A 27,492-nucleotide genomic window follows, 5' to 3' on the forward strand; every position below is an offset into this window, starting at 1 on the left:
GTCTGGAGTTCAATTGTGATACCTGGTGATCTTCAGACTCCACCTGGATGTCGGCTGACCTAAGCATAGCAGTCAGTGCTTCAGAGCAGGGTCTGCTAGATCCAGGTTCTTGCTGTAGAAGCTGAGTGGGTGATTTTGGACCAGTCACAGTCTTTCAGCCTAACCTACCTCACAGGGTTGTTGTGCAAGTCAAAATGGGGAGAGGAGAATGATGCTTTGGTCCTCATTGCAGAGAAAGACCACTTTTTGTCCTGGGAAACCATTGTTGCCAATCTCCAGGTTGGGGCTGGAGATCACTCAGAATTACAACTGCTTACAACTGCTCTCCAGATGGCAGAGATCAGTTCCCCTGGAGAAAATGGTGGGCTCTGTGGCTGTCAGGGCTTCAGAGCACAGAAGAGGTTGCAGGTGTGTGTGTGGGGAAATGATGATTGACTGGGAAGGAGATAGGGTTGCCAACTCCAGGTGGGAAATTCCTGGAGATTTGAGGGATGGGATTTGGAGAGGGTAAGGTTTGAGGAGGGGTGGGACCTCAGACAGGTACAATGCCATAGACTCCACCCTCCCAACCAGCCATTCCCTTCTGGGGAACCATTGTTGCCAATCTCAGGAGAGGGATGGAAATCATTCAGAATTACAACTGATCTCCAGGAGGGAGGGGGAGGAGATGCAAAGCTGAAATCAGAAGGGCAGATAATGGCAGGTTGATGCTTGGCTGGGAAGGAGATAGGGTTGCCAACTCCACGTTGGGAAATTCCTGGAGATTTGAGGGGTGGAGCTGGGAGAGGGTGAGGTTTGAGGAGGGGTGGGACCTCAAACAGGTACAATGCCATAGACTCCACCCCCCAAACTAACCATTTCTTCCTGGGTAACAATTGTTGCCAATCTCCAGGTGAGGTAGCAGAGATCAGTTCCTCTGGAGAAAATAGTGTCATTATATCCTGCTGAGGTCGCCACAGCACATTGATGCTGAGTGCCCAAGGCCTTGGCACTCTCCCAGAGCCTCTTTCTAGAGCTCGTATTTATTTCCACAACGGGCCTTATTCCTAGTGCAAAGATATAGGTAATTCAAATGTAACCTCTCCTAAGCCCCATGCATACGTCACATTCACCCTGCCTAGCTCCAGCGTCTCTAACCCCCCTTTCACATGGGAAATATATGATTAAATTATCTACTAAGCAAGCTGGCATGGGAAGATTCAAGGATATTCCTCTGTGAACCAGAGAAAGGCTCTTCTTAAGAGTTACGCTTCTATGATAGTACAGTCACACACTCCACACTCAAACCTCCTCCTAAAAAATTCCCCTCCCTCCAGCGTCCATGGCAAATTGAAGCAAGGTTTGACATTGGCACAGGATCATGTTACATATGCACTTCAGTGAAACAGGCAACAATTATTTTCTATGCTTAATGTAGCAGTGTCTTCTCCATTAATTATAGATAGTGTAACAACGACCCTTAGAGCTGTGTGCATCATCTGTATCTTTTCTGTCTATTCCACCCAACCTTGAATATGGTGAACCAATAATTCTGAATGAAAGGGAAGCTCAGAAGGACCTGAGGTAACTCTCAGCAGTAGTTCAGTCCTCAGAAGTTGGCCTGCTTGCCCTCCATGACATTGCTTCATACACAGTAGAGTAGTACTGATGCAGTTTAGAGTTCAGCAATATGCCCACAAAGCCAACACATGCATACATACATAGCCTTCCTCGACAAGAAATATCATTTGAGACACAAAAAGAAGTGGAACAAGACAGTTTGATTTTTAAAATTCTGAATAAAATATGAATATGCAGCTAAATTCCGTTTTTAAAAACAAGCATGTATATATAGATTTTTTGACAGCCCATGTAATGTAGAGTGCCAGATTAGAGTGTCAGACAAGGATCTGTGAGACCCTGGTTCAAATCCTTGCTTTCCCATGGAACCTTGTTGGGTGATATTGGGTCAGCCACACTCACAGGTTCGTCATGAAGATAAAATGGAAGAGAACAGAACAATGTAAGCCATTTTGGGTCTCCACTGGAGAAAAAGGCCGGGTATAAATGAAGTAAATATCTGTGCGATGTCTGTATACCCCTTATCTCATTTAATTCCGACCAAAACTGGATGATTTATAAAAGAAATCATTATAAAAGCATCTGAAAGTAAACAACAGAAGCATTCAATTTTCTTTCCGCCTTAGTTGATTCTCCCTAGGCTAGCAGAAAAACAGGCAGTTGATCAATATATGATGTACCGAGCATGCATGAACAGTTATTTGTTTTGTGATGTCCAGCATGGGAATTAATGATTTTACGAAACTCCTTTGATAACAGAAGTCTCTCAGAGGACCAAATGAATTTCACAAGCATTAGGAAGCAAAACATTAGAATAGCCTGCATGTTAATCTGTGTTAATAAAGGAAGATTAAAATACACTAAGCATTACTTTGAACAAAGGTGCTTAATAAGCAGACTAGGCAATGTAATAACTTATCATTATATATGGAAATATTCTAAACAATATGACTGAACAACATCTTTGTATCTGTTGTCAGGGGAAAACTGAAAATATTGTACAGTATAATTTATATACTGTATTCTACAGTAACAGTCTTAGCACCAGGTTTTGAGAAACAAACCTTTCATTGCATGTCTGGGTTGATTATGCAGCTAAGAATGGTCTTTTGCTCCACAATGTGGATAAATAAGTTCATTTCCTAGAAAAAGAGGCGCAGGAGCTCATTTGCATATGCCACACCCCATGACAAACGGCAGGCATGTTAAAAATGAGTAAAGGCATATGCAAATGAGTTTAAATCCCCCCCTCCCTGAGTCTCTCCACAAAAGCGGAGAGGCTCAGGGGGAAAGGAGGACATGACACCCACCTCCCCTTCTCCTCTCCAGCCAACTTGCTGCAGCGGGCTGGGTAGAGAGGGGGAGGGCAGGGAGGCAAACATGCCTGGCTTCCCTGCCTGATCTTCTCCAGATGCCCCGCAGCTGCAGGGCACCTGGAGAAGGTCGGGCAGGGAAGCCAGGGATTTAAATCCCCCCCCCAGTCTCTCCGCCGGCAGCCAGGAAAGCTGGGGGGCAGGGCCTGGGCTCCTTACTGCCGGAGCACTGCTCCGGGGTGCTCCAGGAGAAAATGACCCCTGATTTTTAACTATTTTTCATTAAAAATTAAATATCTATATCATATCACATACAGTTTCAAAAGCCCACAAGGTAGCTTACAAAAATTAAAACCATACCATCAAGATCTACCAAAGTGACAGCAACAGTACACAACAGTTGTTCCGACAGCTGTTCAGCAAAGGAGGCCTTGTTCTTTGTTCTTTCCCTCCTGTCGGGTGAAGGTGACTTACAAGGACCTTTGTCTGCTTTGACCTCCTGTATGTTTCACTGTAATTTGTTCAGTCCATTTGTGTTCCATATCACAGAGACCATTTAGTACAATTATTTCATTGCAAGACTGTTAACTCTCTCATGACCACAGCGGAGAACTCAGACAAAACATGATCCATTGGAGAAGGAAATGGCAACCCACTCCAGTATCTTTGCCAAGAAAACCCCATGGACAGTAACAAAAGGCTAAATGAGCGCTGAAGAATAGATGCTTTTGAAATATGGTGTTGGAGAAGACTCTTGAGAGTCCCTTGGACTGCTAGAAGATCAAATCAGTCAATCCTAAAAGAAATCAACCCTGACTGTTCCCTGGAAAGCCAGATACTGAAGCTGAAGCTCAAATACTTTGGCCACCAAATGAGGAGGGAGCACTCACTGGAGAAGACCCTGATGCTGGGAAAGACTGAAGGTAAAAGAAAAAGGGGACGGCAAAGAATGAGGTGGTTAGACAGTGTTATCGATGCAACGAACATGAAATTAAGCAGACTCCAGAGGAAGACAGAAGGACCTGGCATGATGTGGTCCATGGGGTTGTGAAGAGTTGAACTCAACTGTGCGACTGAACAACAACAAAAAAGGCCAGTTCTAATACTTGGTGATGCCGTTTGGGCTAACAGGAGTCCCAGGGGTGTTCATGAATCTAATCAATTTGGTGTTACATAAATATTTATTCAAAAGATAAGGAGTCGCACATGCAGCTTGTTAGAGGCGTGCTGAAAGCAATGTATAAGAACCGCCTATTTGCAAACCTAAGTGTGAGTTTCATAAGGAAGAGCTGGACTTTCTAGGATATCGAATTTCTGGGAGGGGCCTGGGCATCGACCCTCACAAAATTCAGGATGTGCTGTGGTGGGAATCCCCTCAGATAAGGAGACAATTACAATAATTTCTTGGGTTCACCAATTTTTACTGTCCATTGATCCCCAATTTCGCCCAGGTGGTCTTACCCCTCACTGACTTATTGAAAACTAAGAGGACGGGGACAGAGAGCCACAAACCCAGCTACAGGCTGCTGTGGACCCCGGGGTGCCACTAGGCTGATAGACTGAAAGCTCTGTTCACCTCTGAGCCAATCCTATGGCACTCGATGAAAATAAGCCCTTTGTGCTGCAAGTGGACGCCTCTCATGTGGCCATGGGGGGGGGCAATCCTGCAACGAAATGAGGATGGGAATTTGCACCCCCTTGCATATGTATCCAGGAAGTTTTCTGAGTTGGAGAGGAATTGGGCAGTTTGGGATAAAGAAGTGGCGGCCATTAAGTTGGCACTAACTACCTGAAGACATTGACTAGAGGGGGCTCAGGTGCCGTTTGAGGTGTGGACTGACCATAAGAACTTGGAAGCGTTGTGAACCCCCAGGCGCTTACCGGCTGCTGCTGCTTCCTCCTCCTTCTGCTCTGTGTGGAGCTCTCCCCCCCCCGCTAGTATCGCTGGTCCCCTTTCATGTATATATTTAATACTGAGACTTATTTTTCAAACATCAGTCTGCAGCCTATGATTCTCAGGGTTACACTTACTATATGTTATGGCTTAACATGTATCCCATCAAGCACACTTTATGCAGTTCTGCTCTAATGCATGTTATGAATTCCTTTGTGCTACTGCCATTATTACATATTCTTTTTTAAAAAATCAAGAAAGCCAGTAATATTATGAACACAGAGAAAGTGTACATTAAACATTACTTACGAAAATTCATATGTTTAGGTAATACGAGCTTTTCTAATTCCCAGTTTCTATTTTCCTATTTTCTTAAATACTATACTATGATAAAAAATATACTGCTGCTGTTTTCTCTAAATATATGCAATTAGGAAAATTGGCAACAATTATTTCTTGGTGCTAGAATGCAGATTATTTGCAGCTCATATTATTAAAAAACTTGTAACTTGTTTAGACCCCCGCATTGCCAGAAGCCAATATACAATGCCATGATTACTGGCCACATAAATTAATTCAAATCAATTTTAAGCTGTCATTTAATCTTTTAATATTCATAAATGTTGTGTGAATAAGAACTGCCACTCAAACAGATTCTAAACATAGTAATGTTAACATAATAAAAGCTTATCTAGGCTCTCATATACCGTGTTTCCCCGAAAATAAGACACTGTCTTATATTTATTTTTTCTCAAGAAGACACACTAGGGCTTATACCACAAATGCATAGAAATCCTGCTAGGGCTTATTTTTGGGGTAGGTCTTATTTTCGGGGAAACAGGGTATTACACGGGGGGGAGTATATTGTCCATACCCCTCATCCCAAAGTACAGAAACAGTTAGTATAAAAAGGGAAAGTATGTTAAAATTATAGTTAACCTATTGTTAATGATGGACATTTTGCTGAAACAGGGAAAGCAAACAGGCGATCAGCCTGCACATATGCCATCCCTGCCTTCAGAAATTTGAAGATGGACAGGAGGAAGGGGAGAAGTCTCACATCTCTCCTGCAGTGAAATGAGATGCATAAACTGTCCCTGTGTTTGGCATTTTTGCATCCCACTGTGAAGGAGAGGCATGACATTCACTCTTCAGGAAGAACTAAGGAAGGAAAACTCTAATTGCTGAGAGAAACTCAAGCAGGTTGCATCCAGGGAGGAAGGTATTTGTTACAATTTTAATCCAGTGCTTTCATTTTACCCTATACTGTCAATTGACTTTTGCTCTCTGCCCCCTGAACTTGCCCTCTTCCACTCCAGCTCCCTGTTAACCCCTCTTTCCATTAACATGCTTTAATTCTCTCTCCCCCATGTTCTCTTTACCACCACACATCTGCAGCCCATCTCTCAAACCACTTTTTCTGCTTTCCCCACTCACTGATCTCTATACCCCATTTCTCAGTTTTTCCACCTTTCTGTCTGTGCCCCACCACACTACTTTCCATGCCACTACAAGCTACTCTGTATCTCCATTTGATATCCCATTTCTCTTTCCCCAGCAAACAGACATCTTTGCTTTCCATAGCATGTTTTCGTCTTCCTAAATCAGAAGAGATTTCTAACCTCCTTCCAGGGCTGGCCCGAGGGGTTCCTGTGCCCTAAGCGAGGCTGCCTCATGACGCCCCCCCTCAGATGCCAACCTCCCGGTGGGCCTGGCAACCTCCCAGCTGGCCGCCCATCTTACACCCGCCGCAGGCCCTGGAGGCAGCCCACCTGCTCAGCCCCGCCCCTGCCTCAACCCCAAGGTGCACACATGGAGGTGGTGGTGGGGAGACAGAGGGACAGACAGAGCCGGACAGGTGCGCTCACCTGGTGGCACTGCTCTGGTTCAATGCTTGAAAGGCAGACTTCCAAGGACAGGGGCGGGGGGGAGGAAACCCAGCGCCAGGCAGAGCGAGAGCCGCTGCTGCAGCTTCTTTGCTGAGCAGGTAGCGCCCCGGCCTGGCTGCCCCTCCCACATGGCCGCCTCCGTGCCCCGCCCCGGCCCTGGGAAAGGCGGTGCCCCAACAGGAGCCCCGGGAAGCCAGAGGGCAAGCAGTGCCGCCACCAGCAACGGTGAAAGAGCTCTGAGCGCGCCTTCTCTGCCGGGGAGGGTGGGGGGAGTGCCCGAGCCCGCTGGCCTGCACGCCTCGCAGGGAGGGAACGCTTCCTCCCTCCCTGCCCCCCTCCCCCACCTGATGAGGCGGTGGAGGCAAAGCGAGGTGGCAGTAAGGGGGACCCAATGGGCGCCCAAAAAAACATGCTGGGGTCTTATAGCCTTATCAGTGTTGAGGCCCTCCTGCTGCCGCCACTGCCGCCTCCCTCCCCCTTCCCCCAACCCCAGCCCCGGCTGCCATCCCCCCAGCAGAACTTACTTACCTTCCCAGCTGGCTGGGGCGCACCACGTACGCAGGCAGCCAGGGGATCAATGCGCCCATGGTGGCACCAGGGACAGGTGCACGGTGGCACAGAGCGGCATGCATGCTGCCACCGCCGCAACACGAGCAGCATCTTTGGGCAGGGTGGGGGCTTTTGGCGGGGGGAGGGCAGCAGCCTGCAGGGCAGTTGGCGCCCTGCTTGGACCTCCACCCTAGGTGAGAGACTAGCTGGCCTAGTGATCCGACCCTGCCTCCTTCCCCTCAGGCTCCTAATTTTCTATTTTTGCTGTCTCCATTTCTACCACAGCTTCTGTTTTATTTATGTTCCTCCTCACCAAGTTTGGCAGCAACAGAACAAGTGGCAGTTTGTTTATTCATTCATTTATTTATTCATTCATTCAACTTATATCCCACTCCTTTCATGGCGGCTTCCAACAATTAAATATACAATAAAATCAGCATTACAGTTTTAAAATCTAATTTTTCAAGTTAAAAGCATAACAAACTACTTAAGTTCACACCAGTGAAAAAGTGGACCAGGCTACATGGCTGGCTCATTACAACAGACTGGGGGCGGGGGGGGGGGGGCTAATGCCAACTCCACCATGCAACTCTGAAAGGTGCAGCAATAGAGACACAGTGAGGCAAGAAGGCTATGTCATCAATCCTATGCTTCCTGGTCTCAGAGTGCCATTGCCGTTCCCACTTTTGATGGCTCAGGTACAGTCTTACATGTCTCCATGATGATGTGGGAGAGGACCCTGAGCTATGGGTATTTGGGATTCCCCAAATACGCTGCAAATATGGGAGGGGCTGCAATACATCTGCAGGGCTGATGCTATGCAGGCACACAATAGAAGAACTCATGCAGCTCTTTTTTCATGCTTCGTGTGGCTTGTCCTGCTCTGACAGAAGTGGAGGGCTACACACTGCAAACAGGTCTGAGCACTCTAGGTGAAATAAGGACCAGAAAGCAAAACTTGTCACAACAGGAGGAGCCCTACACTTTTGCTGGAGACAGGGTTATGTAAGAAGAGGGGATGTGGGAGCTAATTTTCAATCATTTCAGATAATTTGCTTAACTCTGGTGGCAAGACATCAATGTATAATTTTGTTAAGGTACTCTGCTTTGGAAAGAGCTCTCTGATATGAATATACAAATAATGAAGTCCACCTATTCCTTAGGGCATGTGTGCTACTGGGTTTTGTTTTCTGTAAAGTGTCTTTCCACCCATGGTTCATAAACAGGATTCCCCTTTAAAGAGGAATTCTTCCGTCAGGCAATCTCATATTCATGCATTATTTTCTGGACAAAATTCTACTCTGTTTATAAGCAGCACTGGTGTAGCAAAAATAAGGACAAGCTCTGTGTTAAAGAATATCAGACAGTGTCTTAGATGTATTCCTGGAACCTGCACTAAACACATTTCTGCGATCCACCCATATCCGTACACAGGTCATTACTATGGGCAGCTTTCATCCCTCCACTAACTCCCAGTGGGTCCTTCTACAAGGTCAAGGCACTAACTGCCTCAGAAGAATTCATCACAATCTAGCAGATCACCAAAATCATCATGAGGAACAGTCTGCTGTGTACGGAATGATTTTAAATTTATTTATTTATTAGCCTTATATCCCACCCTTCCACATGGGCTCAGGGCGGCAAACGAGAGGCAAATGCCATACATGACAATTAAACCAAATAAAACCATCAGGTTACATTTTACATTTAAAATCGGTGCTCACAACAATATATCATCCAAGACAGGGACTCCAATGCAATGCTTCAGAAGGCACTACTGTCTCTTCTTGATCAGTCTTAACTCTGTCCGTTCTCCATTTCCAAGGCCAGTTCACATCGTCAAAAATGGCGATGCGATGGTGGTACAGTGACGGTGGCAGCTCCTACTCAAAAGCCTGGTGGAAGAACTCCGTCTTGCAGGCCCTGCGGAACTGCACAAGGTCCCACAGGGCCCTGATATCCTCCGGGAGCTCGTTCCACCAGATAGGAGCTGCCACCGAAAAAGCCCTGGCCCTAGTCGCAGTATATTTAGCATCTCTAGTAGCTGGGACAACCAAAAGAAGTTTTGCCCCAGACCGTAGTGCCCTTGGGGGAACATATGGGGAAAGGCGGTCCCTTAGGTAAGCTGGACCCTGGCCATATAGGGCTTTATAGGTAAGAACCAGCATTTTGAAGCAGACCCAGTACGCTATTGGCAGCCAGTGCAGAACCTTCAGGACAGGCTGGACGTGGTCCCACCTAGGGAGACCCATTAACACCCTGGCTGCTGCATTCTGCACCAGCTGCAGCTTCTGGATCTGCGACAAAGGCAGCCCCATGTAGAGAGTGTTGCAGCAGTCTAACCTCGAGATGACCATCGCGTGGATCACTGTGGCCAAGTCGTTCTGGTCAACAAAGGGAGCCAACTGCCGTGCCAGCCGCAGATGGTAAAAGGCTGACTTGACAGTGGCTGCTACCTGGGCCTCCATCATTAAAGAGGAGTCCAGAAGCACCCTGAAACTCCTAACCTTCGGCGCCGGCACCAGAGGCACCCCGTCGAAGGCCAGGAGAGGGAGCCCCAGCCCTGAACCGACCTAAGCCCAGGACCTCTGTCTTCGCCGGGTTTAGCTTCAGCTGACTCAGCCTGAGCTAACCAGCCACAGCTTGCAATGCCCGATGAAGGTCATCCAGGTCGGAGTCTGACCGGCCACCCAACATTAGATAGAGCTGGGTGTCATCTGCATATTGATGACACCCCAGCCCATAACTCCGAGGAATCTGGGCGAGGGGGCGCATATAGATGTTAAATAGTAATGGGGACAGTACTGCCCCCCTAAGGCACCCCACACTCAAGAGGATGCCTCTGTCCCCGACCTTGGAGAAAAGAGGCAAACCATTGAAGGGCAAGCCCCTGAATCCCCACGTTGGCAAGGCGGTGGGTCAGCAGCTGAGGGTCGACCGTATCAAATGCAGCTGACAGATCTAACAGCAGCAATGCCGCCACACCACCTCGATCCAGATGCCTTCGGAGAGCGTCTGTTGGGGCAACCAGAACAGTCTCCATCCGGTGACCTGGGCGAAAGCCGGACTGGAAGGAATCCAGGACTGAAGCATCATCCAGAAAGCCCTGTAACTGTGTCGCCACCGCCCTTCTCTTTGCCCAAATAGGGCAAATTGGACACCGGCCGACAGTTAGCCAGGTCCAGATATGGCTTTTTTAGGAGAGGGCGGACCATCGCCTCCTTGAATGCTCCGGGGAATCGTCCCTCAATAAGGGACTTGTTGACAATCTCCCGCAAAGCACCCTGAAACCCCTCATGACTCACCTTAATGAGCCAGGAGGGGCACGGATCAAGGTCGCATGTGGTTGGGCACACAGAAACGAGCAATCTGTCAGCTTTGTCCAGGCTGAGTGGGCTAAAGCACTCTAAACCCAGTACCGAAGACTCGCAAAGGGCCTCGAGTTCGCTCACTGTCTCAATCGCGGTCGGTACACCAGCCAGATTGACACACTCTCCACAGCCTCCAGCATCACGCCGACACACTCTAATCTCCACGGACGGGAGTGCCCTGAAGGAGTAAGCCTCCCAAATGAAAATAGCCACTCCTCCCCCCTTCCCCCTAGTCCGTGATTGGTGAAGGACCGAATACCCCGGGGGGGCAAGCTGGGTGAGAGCTACCGTCTCACCTTCCCTCACCCAGGTCTCGGTCACACATGCCAGGTCCGCCTGATGTTCCATCACAAAATCCCGAAGGGTTGTGGTTTTGTTGTTAATGGACCTGGTGTTGCACGACACCAATGATGGAGAGGGGTTATCAATCCTGGCCCCACTGCCAGCCACCCTTGGGATGAGCCGTAGGCTGGAAGGGCGCCAAGCCATTCGCAGTCTCTGCGTCCTTCCCTTAATATCATGCCTAGGCCCACTGCTAAACCTCCCCCTCCCCAAGAGCACCGGAATTTGCTGCTCCGACACAGTTAAGTCCCCCTGGCCGTCTTCGTTATACTTCAGACCGCCAGGTCAAAAGAAAACAGGATGGTCCGCACACCACTCCTGAAGCAACAGGCTAAAACTAATAATGCCCTGCTACTAAAACTAGAATGCTGCTAAAACAATATTTCTAACTCAACCTGATCTGGAGCCCTTGTATATTGTCATGTTATACAAGCCACGAACCCTTATTAAAAGGCACAGCAAATAACTCTAACCCATGTTAGCTATTATTAGCACAAAAAGACAGCTGGAAGAAGAGACCCAAATGAATCTGAAAACGAAAGAGTGAAAGTTTCTTTTATCCTGTGGATCTGTTTCAGTTACAGAAAGTCAGAAGCCCCTTTGAGGAATCAGTATTTCCAGTAACTCATGCTGAGCAATATTTAATATTCAAATTACTTTTATTACATGCATATTTATAGTACAAAGAGACATACTATTAAACATCTGTTAAGAAGGGGGAAAAGTCTTACTTTTTCAACTCCTAAACATTTCAAAGGCTTTTCTGGGTCTCTATCTTTCTTTCGCTCTTCTTTATTTTTTTCCTTTTCCTTCTGTGGGGAAAATATTTTCATTAGTATCTATTATGCATAATAAAATTTAAGTTCAAAACAAGAATTTCACAGCTATGTTGTCATTCAAGATAATGCTCGTATTTCACACTGTCACTCTTATCTAACCAACATCTTCATCCCTACTCTAAACCTTTATGTACTCTGGACTTATACACTAAAATGGAATACCAACCATGTCTCCTGGACTTCTGTATGCCCATTCAATTGTAGGGATCCCCACCCCCCAAGTTCTCTTTAGTAACACAGGAGTACAGCAAAAGAGAGGTTCAGGATGCTGATTTTTGGGGAAGGATGCAAGTAGTTCACAGTGCAGGCATAAAGACAGACTAAGATCTGATGGAAGCCCAGAAGCCCTTAATTAACCGGCAAGGAAGAACAGAAGGGAGTACAAAAGCCTAAGGATCACCCAAACTTTTAAAAGACTGCAACAACAAATCACGATGCTGGCCTGGAAGAGTTAAACCACATTATCAATAAAACAAAATGCAGAAAGCATCTGTACCTAGACACTGTATACATAGTAGGAAGAGGAAATACCTCCATTTTAGCTTTCTCAGAAGCAGCTTGCAGAGGAGAGGATGCCAAAGGCTGAGCAGCTTCAGAGGAAGACATCTGTACAAAGCAGATGAAAGACGAAAAAAAGCACCAAGGCAGATTTAATTAACAGACTACAGGAACAGCCACAAGTTTACTTTACTGCTGTCCATTTATCTCAGAAGATACAGGTGAAATGCAGGGGGAAAAACTAGGACATGGGGGAGGGCACCGACAGAAGAAGTTTGCATTTTTAGGGCTACATGTTTAGGCTAACTTTACTCCTAAATGCCATAACATCCATTTTCCATCTCAAAGAAGATCATTACATTCAGGATGGACTTCCTCAGTTCAATCCAAGTACTGACCATAGCAAAAATTAGTTCACTGTAAAGAGCTGTGCATGTTGTCAGTCACCTCTTAACCTTTTTAAAAATGTTACTAGAGCTAGTTCTGGGGGGTGTTATCAGGTAACAGTGAATGATTTATGGCTGAATTCGCTAGAATATAAAATAAGAAATGAACTTGGATAAGATCACATCACAAGCATGAGGGAAAATAATTAAGTTCCATCCATTGTTCAAATTTTATTCAATGTGACTGCTGAAATATTAATGTTCTGAAGCTCAAAAAGAACACTTTCCCATGGGGATACGGAACAAGGCAAAGATACCTTTGTTCTTGGCTTATTCTTACTGAGTATTTATTTTAACAGTGAAGGGTCATCAAGAACTTTAATTAAATGTATAAGTTTTAAATAAAGCTCTCCATTTGGAAATAGCAAAGAAAAAATGTGTATGGTTATAAGGCAATTCATTATCTAACACCACCAGGCATATTATAATGCAATTCATATAGAGTTCTGAAGATCTGTGTATAACAGCAATAAGCACAGAATTTTCAGCTTTACTTGCAGTAAACTCACCTTGTATATGAACAGATCCAACTAGCACAAATAAGATCAGGTTTATTTATAAGTATTCCCAGAAATACTTCAAAAACATATATATCAAAAATATATTTAAAAATCTGCAAGGGGGACAAACCCAGGGTTAGAAAACAGTTTGCTCCTAATTGAAGAAAAATCCTCCCCTCGAGTTTTGGTTTTGTTTTTTAAATGGGGGGACCCCAAAATTGTACAATTAGTGCTTGTACAGATGCGTATAATGCACTTTAAAAAAAATGCACATTGGAGAATGACAACCAAGAACTCGTGAGGCCATCTTGAGAGATCCAAGCCACCATTTAGGGTTGCCTAGACATCAATGGATAACACTGCTCAGAAAGCTGATTTGCTTGATGCTCTGTGAAGTGTCATAAATGGCAAATTCCACAGAAGTTTCTAAGTAAAGCAGGGGACCCTGGCAATAGCATTAGTGTTTGCCTAGTCAGCCTAAAATGGAGGCCAAGATCTTGGTCAGTATTCAGAAACAGGTGGAGGAGAATGGAAATGCATGGCCCCCAACATAAGGAGAGGGAAAAGACTAAGGGGAGGCAAGGAAAGCTGTAGCCTGGGAAGTAGAAGATGAAACAAAACTGGAACCAGCAGGGTGGAGGAAGGAAAAAGGAGGGGGAAACAGGGGTGGCAAAGGGGAAGGAGCAGGGAGCTGGAGCAAATACCAGTGGACGAGTAACTGACAAAGAGGTAGGGAGCAATGGTACGTCCCCCTCCCCTGCACATATTTGTGGTTCCCCCACTTGTACACACCTACCGAGTAGTCAAAATGACCCACTGAGACAGATCTTTGCTACCTGTACATAACAATACACTTCTGAGTTCCTGTAAGCAAGAATTCAGGGCCCCCCAAAACACATCCATGAACCTGGTCTTCCATCAGCACCAGAAGCTAGGGTCACCTCTTCCTGTCTCCTTACTCAGCTGCATTTTCTCTACTACTATTTCCACCTCTTTGTGCCTTGTGTAACTCTCCATTCACCTTGCTGGACAACCCTGAAACTGTCACCAGTTCCACAACAGCGGTGTGTATAACTGGGTTAGAACAGGGATCTTCAACTTGGTACTCATGGGTGCCACGGTTCCCACTGACACCTCTTCTCTTGCCCACCAAATATTTTTAGAAAGTAGGCAGGGCCAGGCAGGGCCAGGCAGGGCCAGCCAGGCTTCTGATTGGCCATTGGAGCTATGATTGGCTGCACAGATTTTGAAAACATTACTTCAGCAGCAGCTGGCACCACAGCACAAGAATCTTTACTGTGTGACAGAAGGTAAGCAGCAGCTGCAATTGTATGGCTGATGACGTCTTTTGTGGCAGCTTCTGTGTGGTTCCACCCATCACACTGCTTCAGAATTCCAAAGGTGACCATGGACTCAAAAAGATTGGGAACTCCTGGATTATAATATTGGAATAGGACTGATGTGGCCTGGGTTCAAGTGTTCCCTTGAACCACGAAGCTCATTGGACTAGTCACCATCTCAGCCTAACCATGACTGGATTGTTTGGTGGATAACATACATGAAGAAAGGACAATGTATGCTGACTCAGTTCACAATTAAAATATGGACAGTATCATATATGCATGAAGCAGGGGGTGGGAACTGCAGTGTGAAACGTTGCACTTACAATGAAGTTCCCCTTACTGGCACTTAAAGCATTATTTCCTATCCCAGCATAGCAAATTACAAAAGGATATACTGTATAGTTAAAGTACTATTTATTTCCTTCATTGATACTCTGCCTTTCTTCCCAATGGGGACCCAAAGCAGCTTACATAATTCTCCTCTCCTTCATGTCATCCTCACAACCACCCTGTGAGGTAGGTTAGCAAAGTTTCACCTCTGGTACATCAATTGGAAATTAAACCAACCCATGTATCTGTTACAGACAATCCATTCATACATTATATAACAATAAATTTTTCTAATACAGAAATTGACAACCATGTTAGGAAAAAATAAGGCAACTCTGTGCCAGCACTGAAAAGATCTCCACCTCCTATGCTGACTGTATCACTTGAACACATGAAGCTGCACTGTAATGAGTCAGAGCGTTAGCTCACCTATCTTAGTACTGCCTACACTGGCTGGGAGATCTAAGACCTTTTCCTGCTCTACTACGAGCAATCCTTTTAACTGAAGAGATACCAGGAACCAATGCCACTCTTCTGCAGGCAAAGCATGGGTTTGACAACAGAGTTATGGCCTCCCAAATCTGTATCTAACCTGGCTCTGAACATTGTTTAGCCATAAACTCCACATACTGTTATAAATACGCTTAGCACGCCTTTTGTTTCAGGAAACCATTTCTAATCTCAAACCAGGACTGTACATATTTTATTCTTTCATACCAAAAGACCAACTGACCAAGTAAAGATTGGCACAAAAATATACCCAGTAGCTTGGTCTTTTCATACCACAATAGCAAGCAGCTGTGGGTTGACAGCAGCAAGATTCTGTTCTTGGGAATTACTGCACCTAACTTTAAAAAGTCAGGTGGCAGTAATTTATTTTATATTTCAAAAAGTTCAGAAAAAAATCTTAGGGTAAGAAAAGATGGTCAATGTGCTAAGTATGAGCCAAAACCTAATTAATTAATTCTCATGAAGAGTACTAATGCCAGTTAGGGCAACTGGCTGTAAATGATTTGTATCCTCCCTTTCCTGCATTCACTTTGCAGTCAAAAACAGGCTTCCTGATAGGCAAATTCCAGACATTTCCTTTGATCAGCAGCAAAGCAGGTCTAGCCCGCAGTCTTTTTGAGCTCCTACCTCAATACCGCCTGACCATTTTTCACTTTCAGCCTGCACTGCTCAGATTACTTCTCCCACTTGACAATACGAAATTGAAATCCAGTGGTGTGATGAATTAGTACAATGGGATTTCATTTCGGATTAAAATCATTAGCTTTCTTCTGGACCAGTTCTGGAATTTGACAGTCACCCATCTCAGACTCATTTGACAAAAATGAGTTGCCATTTAGCTTGAACTACAGAAGTACCAATCCATGTAGGAATCTGTATCTGCACGATCCCTCTCAGTTCCAACCTAAATTAACAGTCAGGGTTCTGTATTTACAATGCAGGTCACTCACAACAAATTCTCTTTGTGATAATGAAGGTCACTTCCGCCATTCTTCTGTACTAAATTCTCTTTCTCTTCTTAATGCATGGTCAGTCTTTTACTGTGCATTTAATATTCCTACATATAGTACCTCTCACCAGAGATACTTGCACTATTATAATATGTGTGACTATTAAGTTTCTATATGAACATGTTAAGAGAAATTCAGAAGAAAGTAATGGGCTTACACTGCTGACATTAACTGCATTTTTGTCGTAGTATTTCTTCTTCTCATATTTATCCCTGATAAAAAATTCCACAGCTCTGAGGTCAAATAACTTAAGGAAAAGAAAGAAAATAAAAATAAACTAGAGAGTTAATAGTGCAGAACATTTACTTCCTAGATTATATCCCAAGATAAGAGCTCTAAAGACAAAAGTGGATTCTCACACAAATTCTTTTTTAATTACTTTACAGCAAGGTATTTATTCACTGCTCCATTTCACAGAGAATACCTACATCTGGCAATGAAAAAGAAAACGATGCACCGTAAGCACTGGCAGGCCAGTAGGCCACTGGGGGGGGGAGGCTGACAAGGGTGACACCCCCTCATGAATCTGCCCTGCCCTGTACAGCCTTGCCCACCAGCATCCCATCCACACCAGCCTTGCCCAGCACTCAGGCAGTGCTTCACCCACTGGCTGCTCCATCCATGGCACCTCAGTGACAGCAGCAACGGTGGCTTGCTCCAGAGGGCTCTGACAATGACAGCCTGAGCTGTGTGTGTGTGTGTGGGGGGGGGCCTTGAGCGACCTGGATGAGCAGGAGGAGAGGGAGGGAGGCAGCCACCGGAAACAGGAAGACCTGGTGAGGCCACACAGCAAGGCTGACAAGGAAGGAGGCAGGTGGGCGCCCCCCCCCCCTCCCAGTATTCCCCCCCCCCCCGGGGAAATTCTGGCTACAGGGCTGAGCACTGGTATGCAGAAGATAAATCTCTTTCAGTTTACCCTAACGTTAGTTAAATTTCAACCAGGGAGGGGGTGTCTTTTATAGATGAACACAAATTCATCTACACTGTAGGGACAGCCCTGTGCAGTTAATCTTTCTCTATTTGTCATTTTTTGCTATTTTATTTGCTTCGCCAGCAACAGGGTCACATGTTCATGGCAAGTACTTTACTGTTATGCTGACATTAACTGAAGCTAAAAAGCAGTTTAATTCTAAGGACTTTCATTAAACTTTTGTACTATGCCAACATCAACACATAATATTTTAAAAAATCAAAATGAAAACCAGAGCTGAAATATATAGACTGGTTTCCGAGACATGAGCTTGAAGTAATTAACATACTTCAGCGTTAGGATGGTCTGAAGAAGTTAAGCCTTGACAACAGCCAATGGTGAAGATAAAATGGGAATGGTGGAAATACATATTCTATTTATGGATAATGTGTTCCCTGTACTTCTTTTCTCATTTCTTTTCCTTTTTCCCTTCCTATGTTGGTGACTCCTCTATATTTCCTCCCAACACTCCTTACTGTTAACTCTTCCCCAGCCCCTTTATCTTCGCTACTTCCCTTGTTTTTCTTAAACAACTTCAAAACATATTATGTGTCTTTTGTTAAATGGGAAAAAACCTACACACACACACACACACACACACACACATATATATATATATATATAAACTAAGTTCTAGAAAAAGCACATATTCATCATGCTTTTCAGTGTTCATTAAGTTTGTATGTTCACACACAAGTGATGCTGCTTTATACTATATCAGACCACTGGTCTATCAAGGTCAGTGTTGTCTACTCTGAGTTGGGTCTGAAGGTCTTTTTCATTACCTACTTGACTAACTAGGGATACTGCGGTTGAACATGGTTCAATGGTGGAGCGTCATAGCAAAGAAGACACTCCACCATTGACCCATGGCCTTACCCTTTGGCCACGGCATGCCATGGCACAGCATAACCATGCTACTAATAAAAGTACAGAACCAACCAGCTTAAAATCAAGATGAACAGATGCTCTGTGCAGCCAAAACAGAAATTTGCTGAGGCTTTCTGTTCATGAGGTACTTCAGAAAGTACTACTTACCCTTATACTTACTAGTGACAGGTGAAACCCTTCTACATGGCTTCAGACTTGGCTGACTCATTCTTTAAAGCTCATTATGATTCAGCCTAAGGGATCTCCTTTAGTGTTATCAGCCTTCTCATGTGCTAGCTTATTTTACCCTCCCCTTCCCACTTTCCCAGACTTTCCTACATTTATTAAGCTGCACTGGAAAGAGAAGTGAAATGGCAATCCGTTAGTGAAAAGAAGAAGAAAAACTATAGTTCCTGACTCCTACTGGTAACTGTGGAGAGCCACTGCCAGCAGCACTGACCTTGATGGACTAATGGTCTGCTTCAGTGTAAGGCAGCATCCTGTGCTCTCTTCAACAGCAGAGGCACCAACATGCTTAGAAAGTTTTACTGCAGAGGGCTGGGTCATTATCAAGAACCCTTTGCTTTACCTAGTCCTCTTTGGCTACTATTTAACTTCTTGTTTTCACTTGCAATGGACAGAAAATGGACAGATAAGAGGGCCCATTATGAGCACAGAATTTGAAGGATGTCACAGCTTGGCTCATAATGGCTTGGGCACTTCCAAACTGAGGGAAGGTAATTTCCAAACTCTTCCCTCCTCCTGCGGTGTCAAAACATACCGCCACCTTTACATCCAGTGCAGCACTGGAATAACAGTTTTGGCTCCTAACCCTCCATTTAATCAAGACAAGTATTGGGCCAGACATACCATAGGTCTGATTGTTTCCCAAAGAACTAAATCTACACCACAGCCAGAAACCAGGGTTTGTGATTAGTACCTTTAAATTTTAGCTTTTCTGAAGTAAATTAAAATCATCTTGCAGTTCACTGGAAACTAACTGTACCTTTTTATTGGTTTTGAACTCAGCTTTTCAACTTAGCCTTTTAGTGACTCTGTACTGTGTATATTTGAAAATCATCACCACATATGGAATAAACAGTTGAACATCTAAAATGCTCCAATCGTGTCCCAGTTTGGTAGGCTACAAAGGATACTGATCAGTCTGAGGTCTTCGAAAATTCTCTGGTAGATTAGCTTCATAAAGTAATCTTGCCTTGGTATTTCCCATCTCCTGCATGCACTGTAAGAAATGACGAAAAAATACATTGACTGATTTAATACTTAGTTGAACATATTTTACTTTTAGCATATAACACGAAATTCTAAGCATGCTTACTTACAAGTAACCTCCATCAGAAGCAAAAGAACTGAGTATCATGGTTTACAGTTTTTAAAAATGTACATAGTCAAGCTGCTACTTCTGATAGTCCCATATACCCAGCCACTGTCTGTCATCATTCGGTTCTGCTTTTAGCCATTTACTTTTATGCGGCGATATATTCTGTAGAAACAGCAATAACTCCCGGTTTGGCACACAGGACAAAAATACTTCATAATTTTTGAAAAAAAGCTAAAGGAAGAATCCTGACTCCTTGCTGTACATAAAAACCCTGTAGAAATTTCATTGCAGAGTTCAACACTGTTGTAAGTGACAACCAAGACTATAAATGTTTATTTTATGTAAAATACAGCCATTTTGTTAGTATCTGCCTTCCACTTTGTTACTTCCCTCCCATTTTTGCTTTTAACAGCAGAGAACTCTTCTAAAAATTAAAAACATGATTACAATAGTAGATTAAAGCTGCCCACAGACTCGTCACTCCTTCTCAAAGTCTGCCTCCCAGCCATTAGAAACCTAGCTTTCCCCAAGGTTGGGCCCCCTGCTGCTAAATGCCAGGTCAGCAAATGGGAAAACTACTGCCATTCAGAATTTAATCCTGGATGAGCAGGCTGATCTGACATGAGTTATGGAGACCTGGCGGGATGGAGCTAGGGATGTAAATCTGACTCAGCTCTGTCCTCTAGGTTTCTCTATACAACAGCAGGTTAGACCAGGAGGATGGGGAGTCACAGTGGTCTACCGTGATTCCATCCATCTATCAAGGTGCCTCATCCAACAGTCTGCCAATTCTGTGTGCTCCTGAAGGGGCAGGACGGGGATTCTGCTGGTGTACTGTCCACCCTGCTGCTCGGCCATCTCTCTTCCTGAGCTAGCCGATCTGGTCTCAGGCGTGCTAGTGGAAACCCCAAGTCTGGTGGTCCTGGATGACTTTAACATCCATGCTGAGACCAGGCTGTCAGGAGTGACTCAGAATTTCACGCCCTCCATTATGACCATGGGCCTATCCCAAGTGATTACTAGCGCCACACATTTAACTGTGGCATACATTGGATTTGGTCTATTACACTGTGGGGGAGGGTGATCTAGAGGTGCAGGAGTTAAAGCTCCCACTTTATCATGGACAGACCATTACCTGATGGAGTTCAGACTTACTGCTTTTTCTTTCCTCTGCAGGGGTGCTGGACCCATTAAGATGGTCTGCCCCAGGCACTTGATGGATCCTGATGTGCTTGGGAATTTTCCCAACTCGGTTGCTGATGACTCTGTTGAGGCTCTGACCAATCTCTGGAATAGGGAGATGGCCTGGGCTGCTGACACAGGGAGATGCCCTCCTCACTGTCCCACCAATTAAAGATGTTTGTTTGGTGGGTACACAAGAGAGGGCCTTTTTGGAGACAGACCTACAATTATGGAACAACCACCCCAGGGAGGTACACTTGGCCCCTCATTGTTGATCTTCAGGAGGCAATTGAAGACAGTTTCATTTAGAACTGCATTTTGATTGATTTAAGCTTTTATTATTGGCAGTTTTTACTGGCTCTTACTGTAATAAATTAGATTGACAGATCAATCGATTATTGGCAGTTCTAATTGGAGTTTTTAATCTGTGACTTTTATAAGTCTCATAATTGTTGTTTTTGTGTTTTTATCATTATTGTGTTTTTATAATGTTTTATTTACATTGTCAGCCACTTTGAGTTCCACAGGGGGGGAAGGCAGCTAACAATTTAAAAAATAAAATAAAAATAAAATAAATAACATAAAATGACGCACCTGCAAATACCCAAATTATTTAAGCAGGCTTAGCTTTCTTGGTACTGCAGAGAATAAGGAAAAAAATCTTGCATCTAAAACTAACTTTATTAATCTTAAAACTATTATTCTGCAAAATATGAAACACCCAGCTTATCAACAAAAACAAAACACTTCACAAAGCCTGTGGCAACCTATTCTTATCACCATTACCCTGTCCATTATAAGATTTTAAGAGGGCAGATTATAAAAATGCAGCTTAAGTGTCAGGAAGATGATACTTCGCAGCATTTAAAAGTAACTAATTATGTTATTAAAATGTCCTTATCTAATTCTCAGTGCTGCCAAATCTGTGGATACCTAAATCCAAAGACTGGAGCCATGGACAGTCAAGGCAGATCTTTCAAAAAACCCAAACGCCCCAGGTTTACAGAAAAATCTGAAATCTTTTTTAAAAATGAGAAATTATACATCCCAAAATAATAAAGCTGCACCTGTAGTTTAAGAAATAATTGGCCTTATTACCAGCCTTCAAGCCTTGGCTTCTGTCAGTAAATGGCAGTTACACATTCTCAGCCTGATTTACAAGGATGTTGCACAGTGTACTCCAGACCAGTATATTTACATTAAAATGGGTTGTAGCCAATGAACCACGAGCATAGATTTGCTTGCAGAACCAGACCTCATAATCTCCTCCTGCCACAGCAACCCATTCCCACCCTAAATGCTGCCTCTAGCATTTTGCAGACACCAGAAATAGTGCTGGGCATAATGGGTTTGAAATGAGCAGTGGGACTGAGAAAAACCAACACCCTCTTCAGTTGATGGTGGAGATGCCCCTCTACCAGTAGAAAACATCCACTAGATGCACACATGAACATGCAAAGCTGTTTTATATTGAATCATACCTTTGATCCACTTGTATTCAGAGTTCTCCAGGGTATCAGGTACAACTCTTACATATCACCCACTACCTGATCATTTCAACTGGAGACAACAGGGATTGAACCTGGGATCTTTTACATACCAAGCAGATGTTCTTCCTCTCAGCTACAACCCCTGAAGCACTGCTGGTGTGTTTTTTTGATGAACAAAATGATACATTTTACCAATTACAGTTTTTCAAGATCTTCCCAAATCTTCCCCCCCCCCAACAGCACGTCCTAAACCAACTTCATGGTATTTTACCTGTATTTGTTCTGGTGTCCATTGGTCCAAATTGACAGATTTGACCCTGGATATATGAACACCTAAATTTCGATGTATACCAGCACATCTGATACAAATAAAGACACCAGTGTTCCAGGATGCCCATCGGGGACCTAAGGGAGTAAAAAAGATTAAAATAATCCAAGATCTGACAAAACTTAATTTTTTTTGAGGAATATAAAACAACTTTGTTAGTAGCCATCAAAGCTGAAGACAACTAATCCACTGCTTGTAGGTGAACAGGACCACTTTACTTCACAGACTACTGCTCACTTGCAGGGAGCAACATTTCAAAAATCCAGAGAGAAGAGACAGCACAAAAATATAGCTCTACCAACAACATTCAGTCATTTTTATTAGCTTCTCCAGCTATTGTTATTTAGGTTTTTCTTCCACTCAAAATAAAATTAATGTTAAAATGTAATAAATGCTACCCCCATCAGAATACATGTGAATCCAAATGGAAAGATTCACAGTAAAAGCATTGTTAACCAGCACCTGGTTAACTGGAATGCCCAAGACTTATGGGCTCACCTGAGTCACTCATGCTCTAATTGCTTGGCACTGCTGCCCTTTGGCTGCATCCAAAACACTCAAGTGGGGTGGCAGTGAGAGGATAGCAGTAACAAGTAGTGGACACTGGGGTTGTACACCCCACCGGTATTATTTGTTTTGGATCTACTGAACCGCCCAAAATTAAGTATTTCTGAAAAATCCCAGATCCCAATACTGGTATGGTATTCAGATCCAGGATTTTTTGGAAATCCCAAATTATTTCGGGTCCAATAGACCTGAACTAAAAACTAACAGTTAAAAAAACCCAACAGCCTCCCTGGGGTTGAGTTTAAACTGTGCTGTAGGAGAAGCTGGCCCCAGGATCTGCGGATCTGGCTGGGAGGGAGTCAGCCCAGGATTGAGTGCTTGGCAGGCTCTGTTGGGAAGTCTGGTTTAAACCGGGCTGCCCAGCAGAGCCTGCAGGGAGAACTCTCCCTGAAGGCTCAGTTGGGGCTCTACTGGGCAACCCAGTTTAAACTAGAGTGCCTAACAGAACCCACAAAAGAGAACTCTCCCCACAGATTCTGCTGGGACTCTGTTGGGCAGCCCGGGATTCAACCAGACTGCCCAACAGAGCCAGCTAAGCAGCCGATCCTGGGCTGGCTCCTCTTGCAGCTCTCAGCTCCCACCACCCCAGCCGATCCTCAGTATAGTTAAATATACCCAAATAATAGCCAATAAAACCAGCTTTTATTTGGGCTCAGCTATGCTGGTAGCCGATCAGATTATCTGAATCTGTGTTCAGCTTAATTAATACCCGAAAAATACTGATAACATATTTGGGGGGGGGGGACTCAGTTTATGCTGAATGCACACCCCTAGTGGACAGTGGAGCAGGCTGCAGGTCCCAGTCAAGTCCTACGCTTGGCTGCCATCTCCTCAGTGCTGCTGCCCTTTCACCCACCAGGCAAAAGCACTGTTAACTGACATATTTGGTAAACTGACAACCCCCATTCCCCCTGGATGCCAGTTAACAAAACTTTACATTTTTAGAGGATGCTTAAACACACAAGAGTCCTCCAACATGGCACCTGCCAGTTGTTTTTTTAGAAAGTGGGCAGAGCCAGCTAGAGCTTTTTGAGTTTTTTATGTTTATGGTATAATGCAAACAGGGGCTTTATGTACAGTACTGCACCTGTGCACTTAACAGAGCAATACTCTGAAAATACATGGGACTTACTTCTGACAAAACATGATTGGGCTGCATGTCTAAAATGCTTGATGTGTCTAAGTGGAACTTCTATTGAAGTCATTAGAGCTTCTCAGTTTTAATGCATTTTTATAATTCAGGCAGAAGTTGATCACTTTTCTACATCAAATATTTGTTCACTTTTCAAAAATAATTTATGTTCCTATCAAAATGTGACCAGACTCTTTCTTACTGTACACAGGTGCAAGGCACTCTCACCAGCCTTTCAGCACCACCATTGTTACAAACAAAAGTTCTGGTTAAAAATGGCTGGGCTTATGAAAGAAGGGCACATGTAAAGGGGATGGTATTTTTCCCTTTGTATAAATGTGTTAGATTCCTGCAAGCAGGTATCAGGGGATGTGCCTTGTACTCATTTATATAATTCTTCTCATGGATCGGACTCAAAGTGTTGATTGCTGGAGACCAGTTATCTTCAGCTGGGTGCTGCCCTGAGGGCTGCCACACAGTGCAATCTTATCTCCCATGTTATTCAACATCTAAAGCCTTCAAGAGAAATCATTTGTTGTTTTGAAACTAGATGTCTTCAATATGCAGATAACACTCAGCTCTACATCTCTCCATCCAGATTCCCTGGTGACACAGTAAAGATTTTGGGTCACTGCCTGACAGCTGTGGTCAAATGGCTGAAAGTGAACAAATTGAAACTAACCCTGACAACAGAGAAGTGATGCTGACTGGGAAGCCAGAAATCTTGAAGGACACTGTGCTTCTCCACTTTTGATGGAGTTCAGTTGACCTTTGCTGATTTGGTTAAGAGATTAGGGGCTATACTGGATCCAGCATTGCTGCTGGAGAAGCAAATTAATGAAGCTGCAAAAACGCTTTCTTCCAACTCAGTCTAGCCCGGAAGATGGCCTCCTTCCTTGACATGACTGATCTAGCCACCTGTATTCATGCAATGATAACAGCAAGGCTAGATTATTGTACAGCACTCTACAGAGGTCTCCCCTCAATGTCAACTCAGATTCCAGCTGGCACAGAATACTGCAGCTTGGTTCTTATCAGGAGCTAGGTGAAGCATGCATCTTACTATTATTATGTAATCACTTCATTAGCTAATCATCAGACATTGGCTACCATATACAAAACCATTCATGCCTTGGACCCTCGTATCTGCAGAACCACTTCTCTCCCTATGCTCCACCATGACAGAGTCACTCATCTGAAAGGGCATTCTGCAGCTACCATCTGCAAATGAGGAAAACCTACTACCCACAGATGTGCATTCTCTGTTGTGGCCCCCATTATACGGAATGGCCTGCCTGATAAGATCAGGAAGGTTCCCACCTTCCTGGCTTCCACAAACTATGCAAAACTGAATTATTCAGGAGGGCTTTTTTTAACACAGGTAATAGGGCTATACTGTAATGAAATGTTTCAGAAATATACTTTTATTAAAGGGATAGGGACTGTGGACTATGCTACTTTGTATAGTACGCACTGTCTGCTGATGTAATTTCTGCATCCTTTAACATGTCATGTTGATGCTGATGCTTCTTCAGCTAGGTCTCAGGTTTTTTTCTAGATTTCTGCAATCTAAATCCTACTGCATTATTTATTCAAAGTTACATTCCTGATGATTTAATTGTCTTACACTGTATGATCCGACAAGTCTCAGTAAGAAAGGTGGACAATAACTGAATAAAATAAAGATACTGCCAAATAAGGTTTCTTAGACAGCTCAATAGGTATACCTATTTGTGTGTATGCAAGAAAATATTTTTAAACAACATTAATTTAAAGAAGCATCTCTTTAAACAGAGCTTTTGCATAAAATGTTTAAAAATACTATCAGAGTTATATAAAAGCTAATTCCCTGACATTTGTTATTGGCCTTGCCTCCTGTGGCAGCCATTTTGTGGTGTGTTCCCCCATCTGAGTCAAAACTTCAATGGTGACTGAAGGCTGAAAAAGGTTGGGGTCCCATGTTCTAACAAAAAAGTGGAGAACTACAGCTGCAGCAAGTCAAAATGTCTTTACTTTCTTAAACAGGAATACACATGGAAAACATAAGAGATAGTTGTCCACATCTCTCCTTATACATAATTCTGTTTTAAAGTGGCAACATTCCATGCCCTCCCTCAGCCATTGGCCCGTCAGCCGCCACTCAAGAGTACTTGTGTGCCATTGGCCAAGTGCTGGGTCTGCTCCTCTTCCCCATCCACTCCCCCTTCAACCGCTGTGCCCTGTCAGAATTACTGGGAAATGGCTTTCTCTCTTTATTTATATTTTATTTATTTACATTTATATCCCGCCCTACCCCGAAGGCTCAGGGCGGCTAACAAGGGCACTGTGTGCCGGGTTAAAAAAAAACACATATAGTTTAAAAACAATAAATTACAATAAAATACCATAACAAATTAGAACAAATTTAAGCAAGAAGGGGAGATCTTAACCTCACATAGCTACATCCTACGATCTTGTCCTCAGAGGCGTGTCAAAGCGCCTCGCTCCACCCTTGGGGCCAGGCAATCAGATGTTAGTACGCCAGGGCATAGGGGGTACAAGTGGAATAGCGGTGGCAGCGGCTCCTACTCAAAAGCATGGCGGAAGAGCTCCGTCTTGCTGGCCCTGCGGAACTGAGAAAGGTCCCGCAGGGCCCGGATCTCCTCCGGGAGCTCCTTCCACCAGGTAGGAGCCGCCACCAAAATTGCCCTAGTCCGGGTCGCTGCAAATTTAACTTCTCTCAGGCCTGGAATTTCCAGGAGATGACACCCTCCCGACCGAAGTGCCCTTGGGTGAACATATGGAGAAAGGCGGTCCCTCAGGTAGGCTGGACCCTGGCCATTAAGGGCTTTAGAGGTCAAGACCAGCACTTTGAAGCAAATCCGGTACGCTATCGGCAGCCAGTGCAGCGCTTTCAGCACAGGCTGAATGTGGTCCCTTCTCGAGAGACCCATCAACAGCCTGGCCGCAGAATTCTGCACTAGCTGCAGCTTCCGAACTTGCGACAAAGGCAGCCCCATGTGGAGAGCGTTGCAGTAGTCTAGCCTTGAGGTGACCGTCGCATGGATCACTGTGGCCAGGTCCTCACGGCTGAGATAGGGGACCAACTGCCGAGCCAGCCGAAGATGGTAAAAGGCCGCCCTAGCAGTGGTTGCTACCTGGGCCTCCATCGTTAAAGAGGAGTCCAGGCGCACCCCCAAACTCCTAACCTCCGACGCTGGCACCAGAGGCACCCCAT

At 44.5% G+C, this 27,492-nt stretch overlaps 1 protein-coding gene across 2 annotated transcripts in view; it reads right to left on the bottom strand.

Moving 5' to 3' along the window:
* SMAP1 (small ArfGAP 1) overlaps window positions 1-27,492 on the bottom strand; it is a 100,663-nt gene that overhangs the window by 33,549 nt on the left and 39,622 nt on the right. Inside the window, exons 2-6 of one of the 2 annotated variants that reach the window (XM_015412701.1) lie at window positions 22,520-22,653; window positions 19,392-19,477; window positions 16,552-16,627; window positions 12,289-12,363; window positions 11,650-11,730 (exon numbers count right to left, since the gene is read on the bottom strand). In XM_015412701.1, the coding sequence (XP_015268187.1) occupies window positions 11,650-11,730; window positions 12,289-12,363; window positions 16,552-16,627; window positions 19,392-19,477; window positions 22,520-22,653 (452 nt within the window). The remainder of the gene's footprint in view (window positions 1-11,649; window positions 11,731-12,288; window positions 12,364-16,551; window positions 16,628-19,391; window positions 19,478-22,519; window positions 22,654-27,492) is intronic. The other variant, XM_015412694.1, reaches the window with a different exon arrangement.

This window comes from Gekko japonicus, unplaced genomic scaffold, assembly GCF_001447785.1.
Source record: "Gekko japonicus isolate JY-2015 unplaced genomic scaffold, Gekko_japonicus_V1.1 scaffold806, whole genome shotgun sequence".
NCBI lineage: Eukaryota > Metazoa > Chordata > Lepidosauria > Squamata > Gekkonidae > Gekko > Gekko japonicus.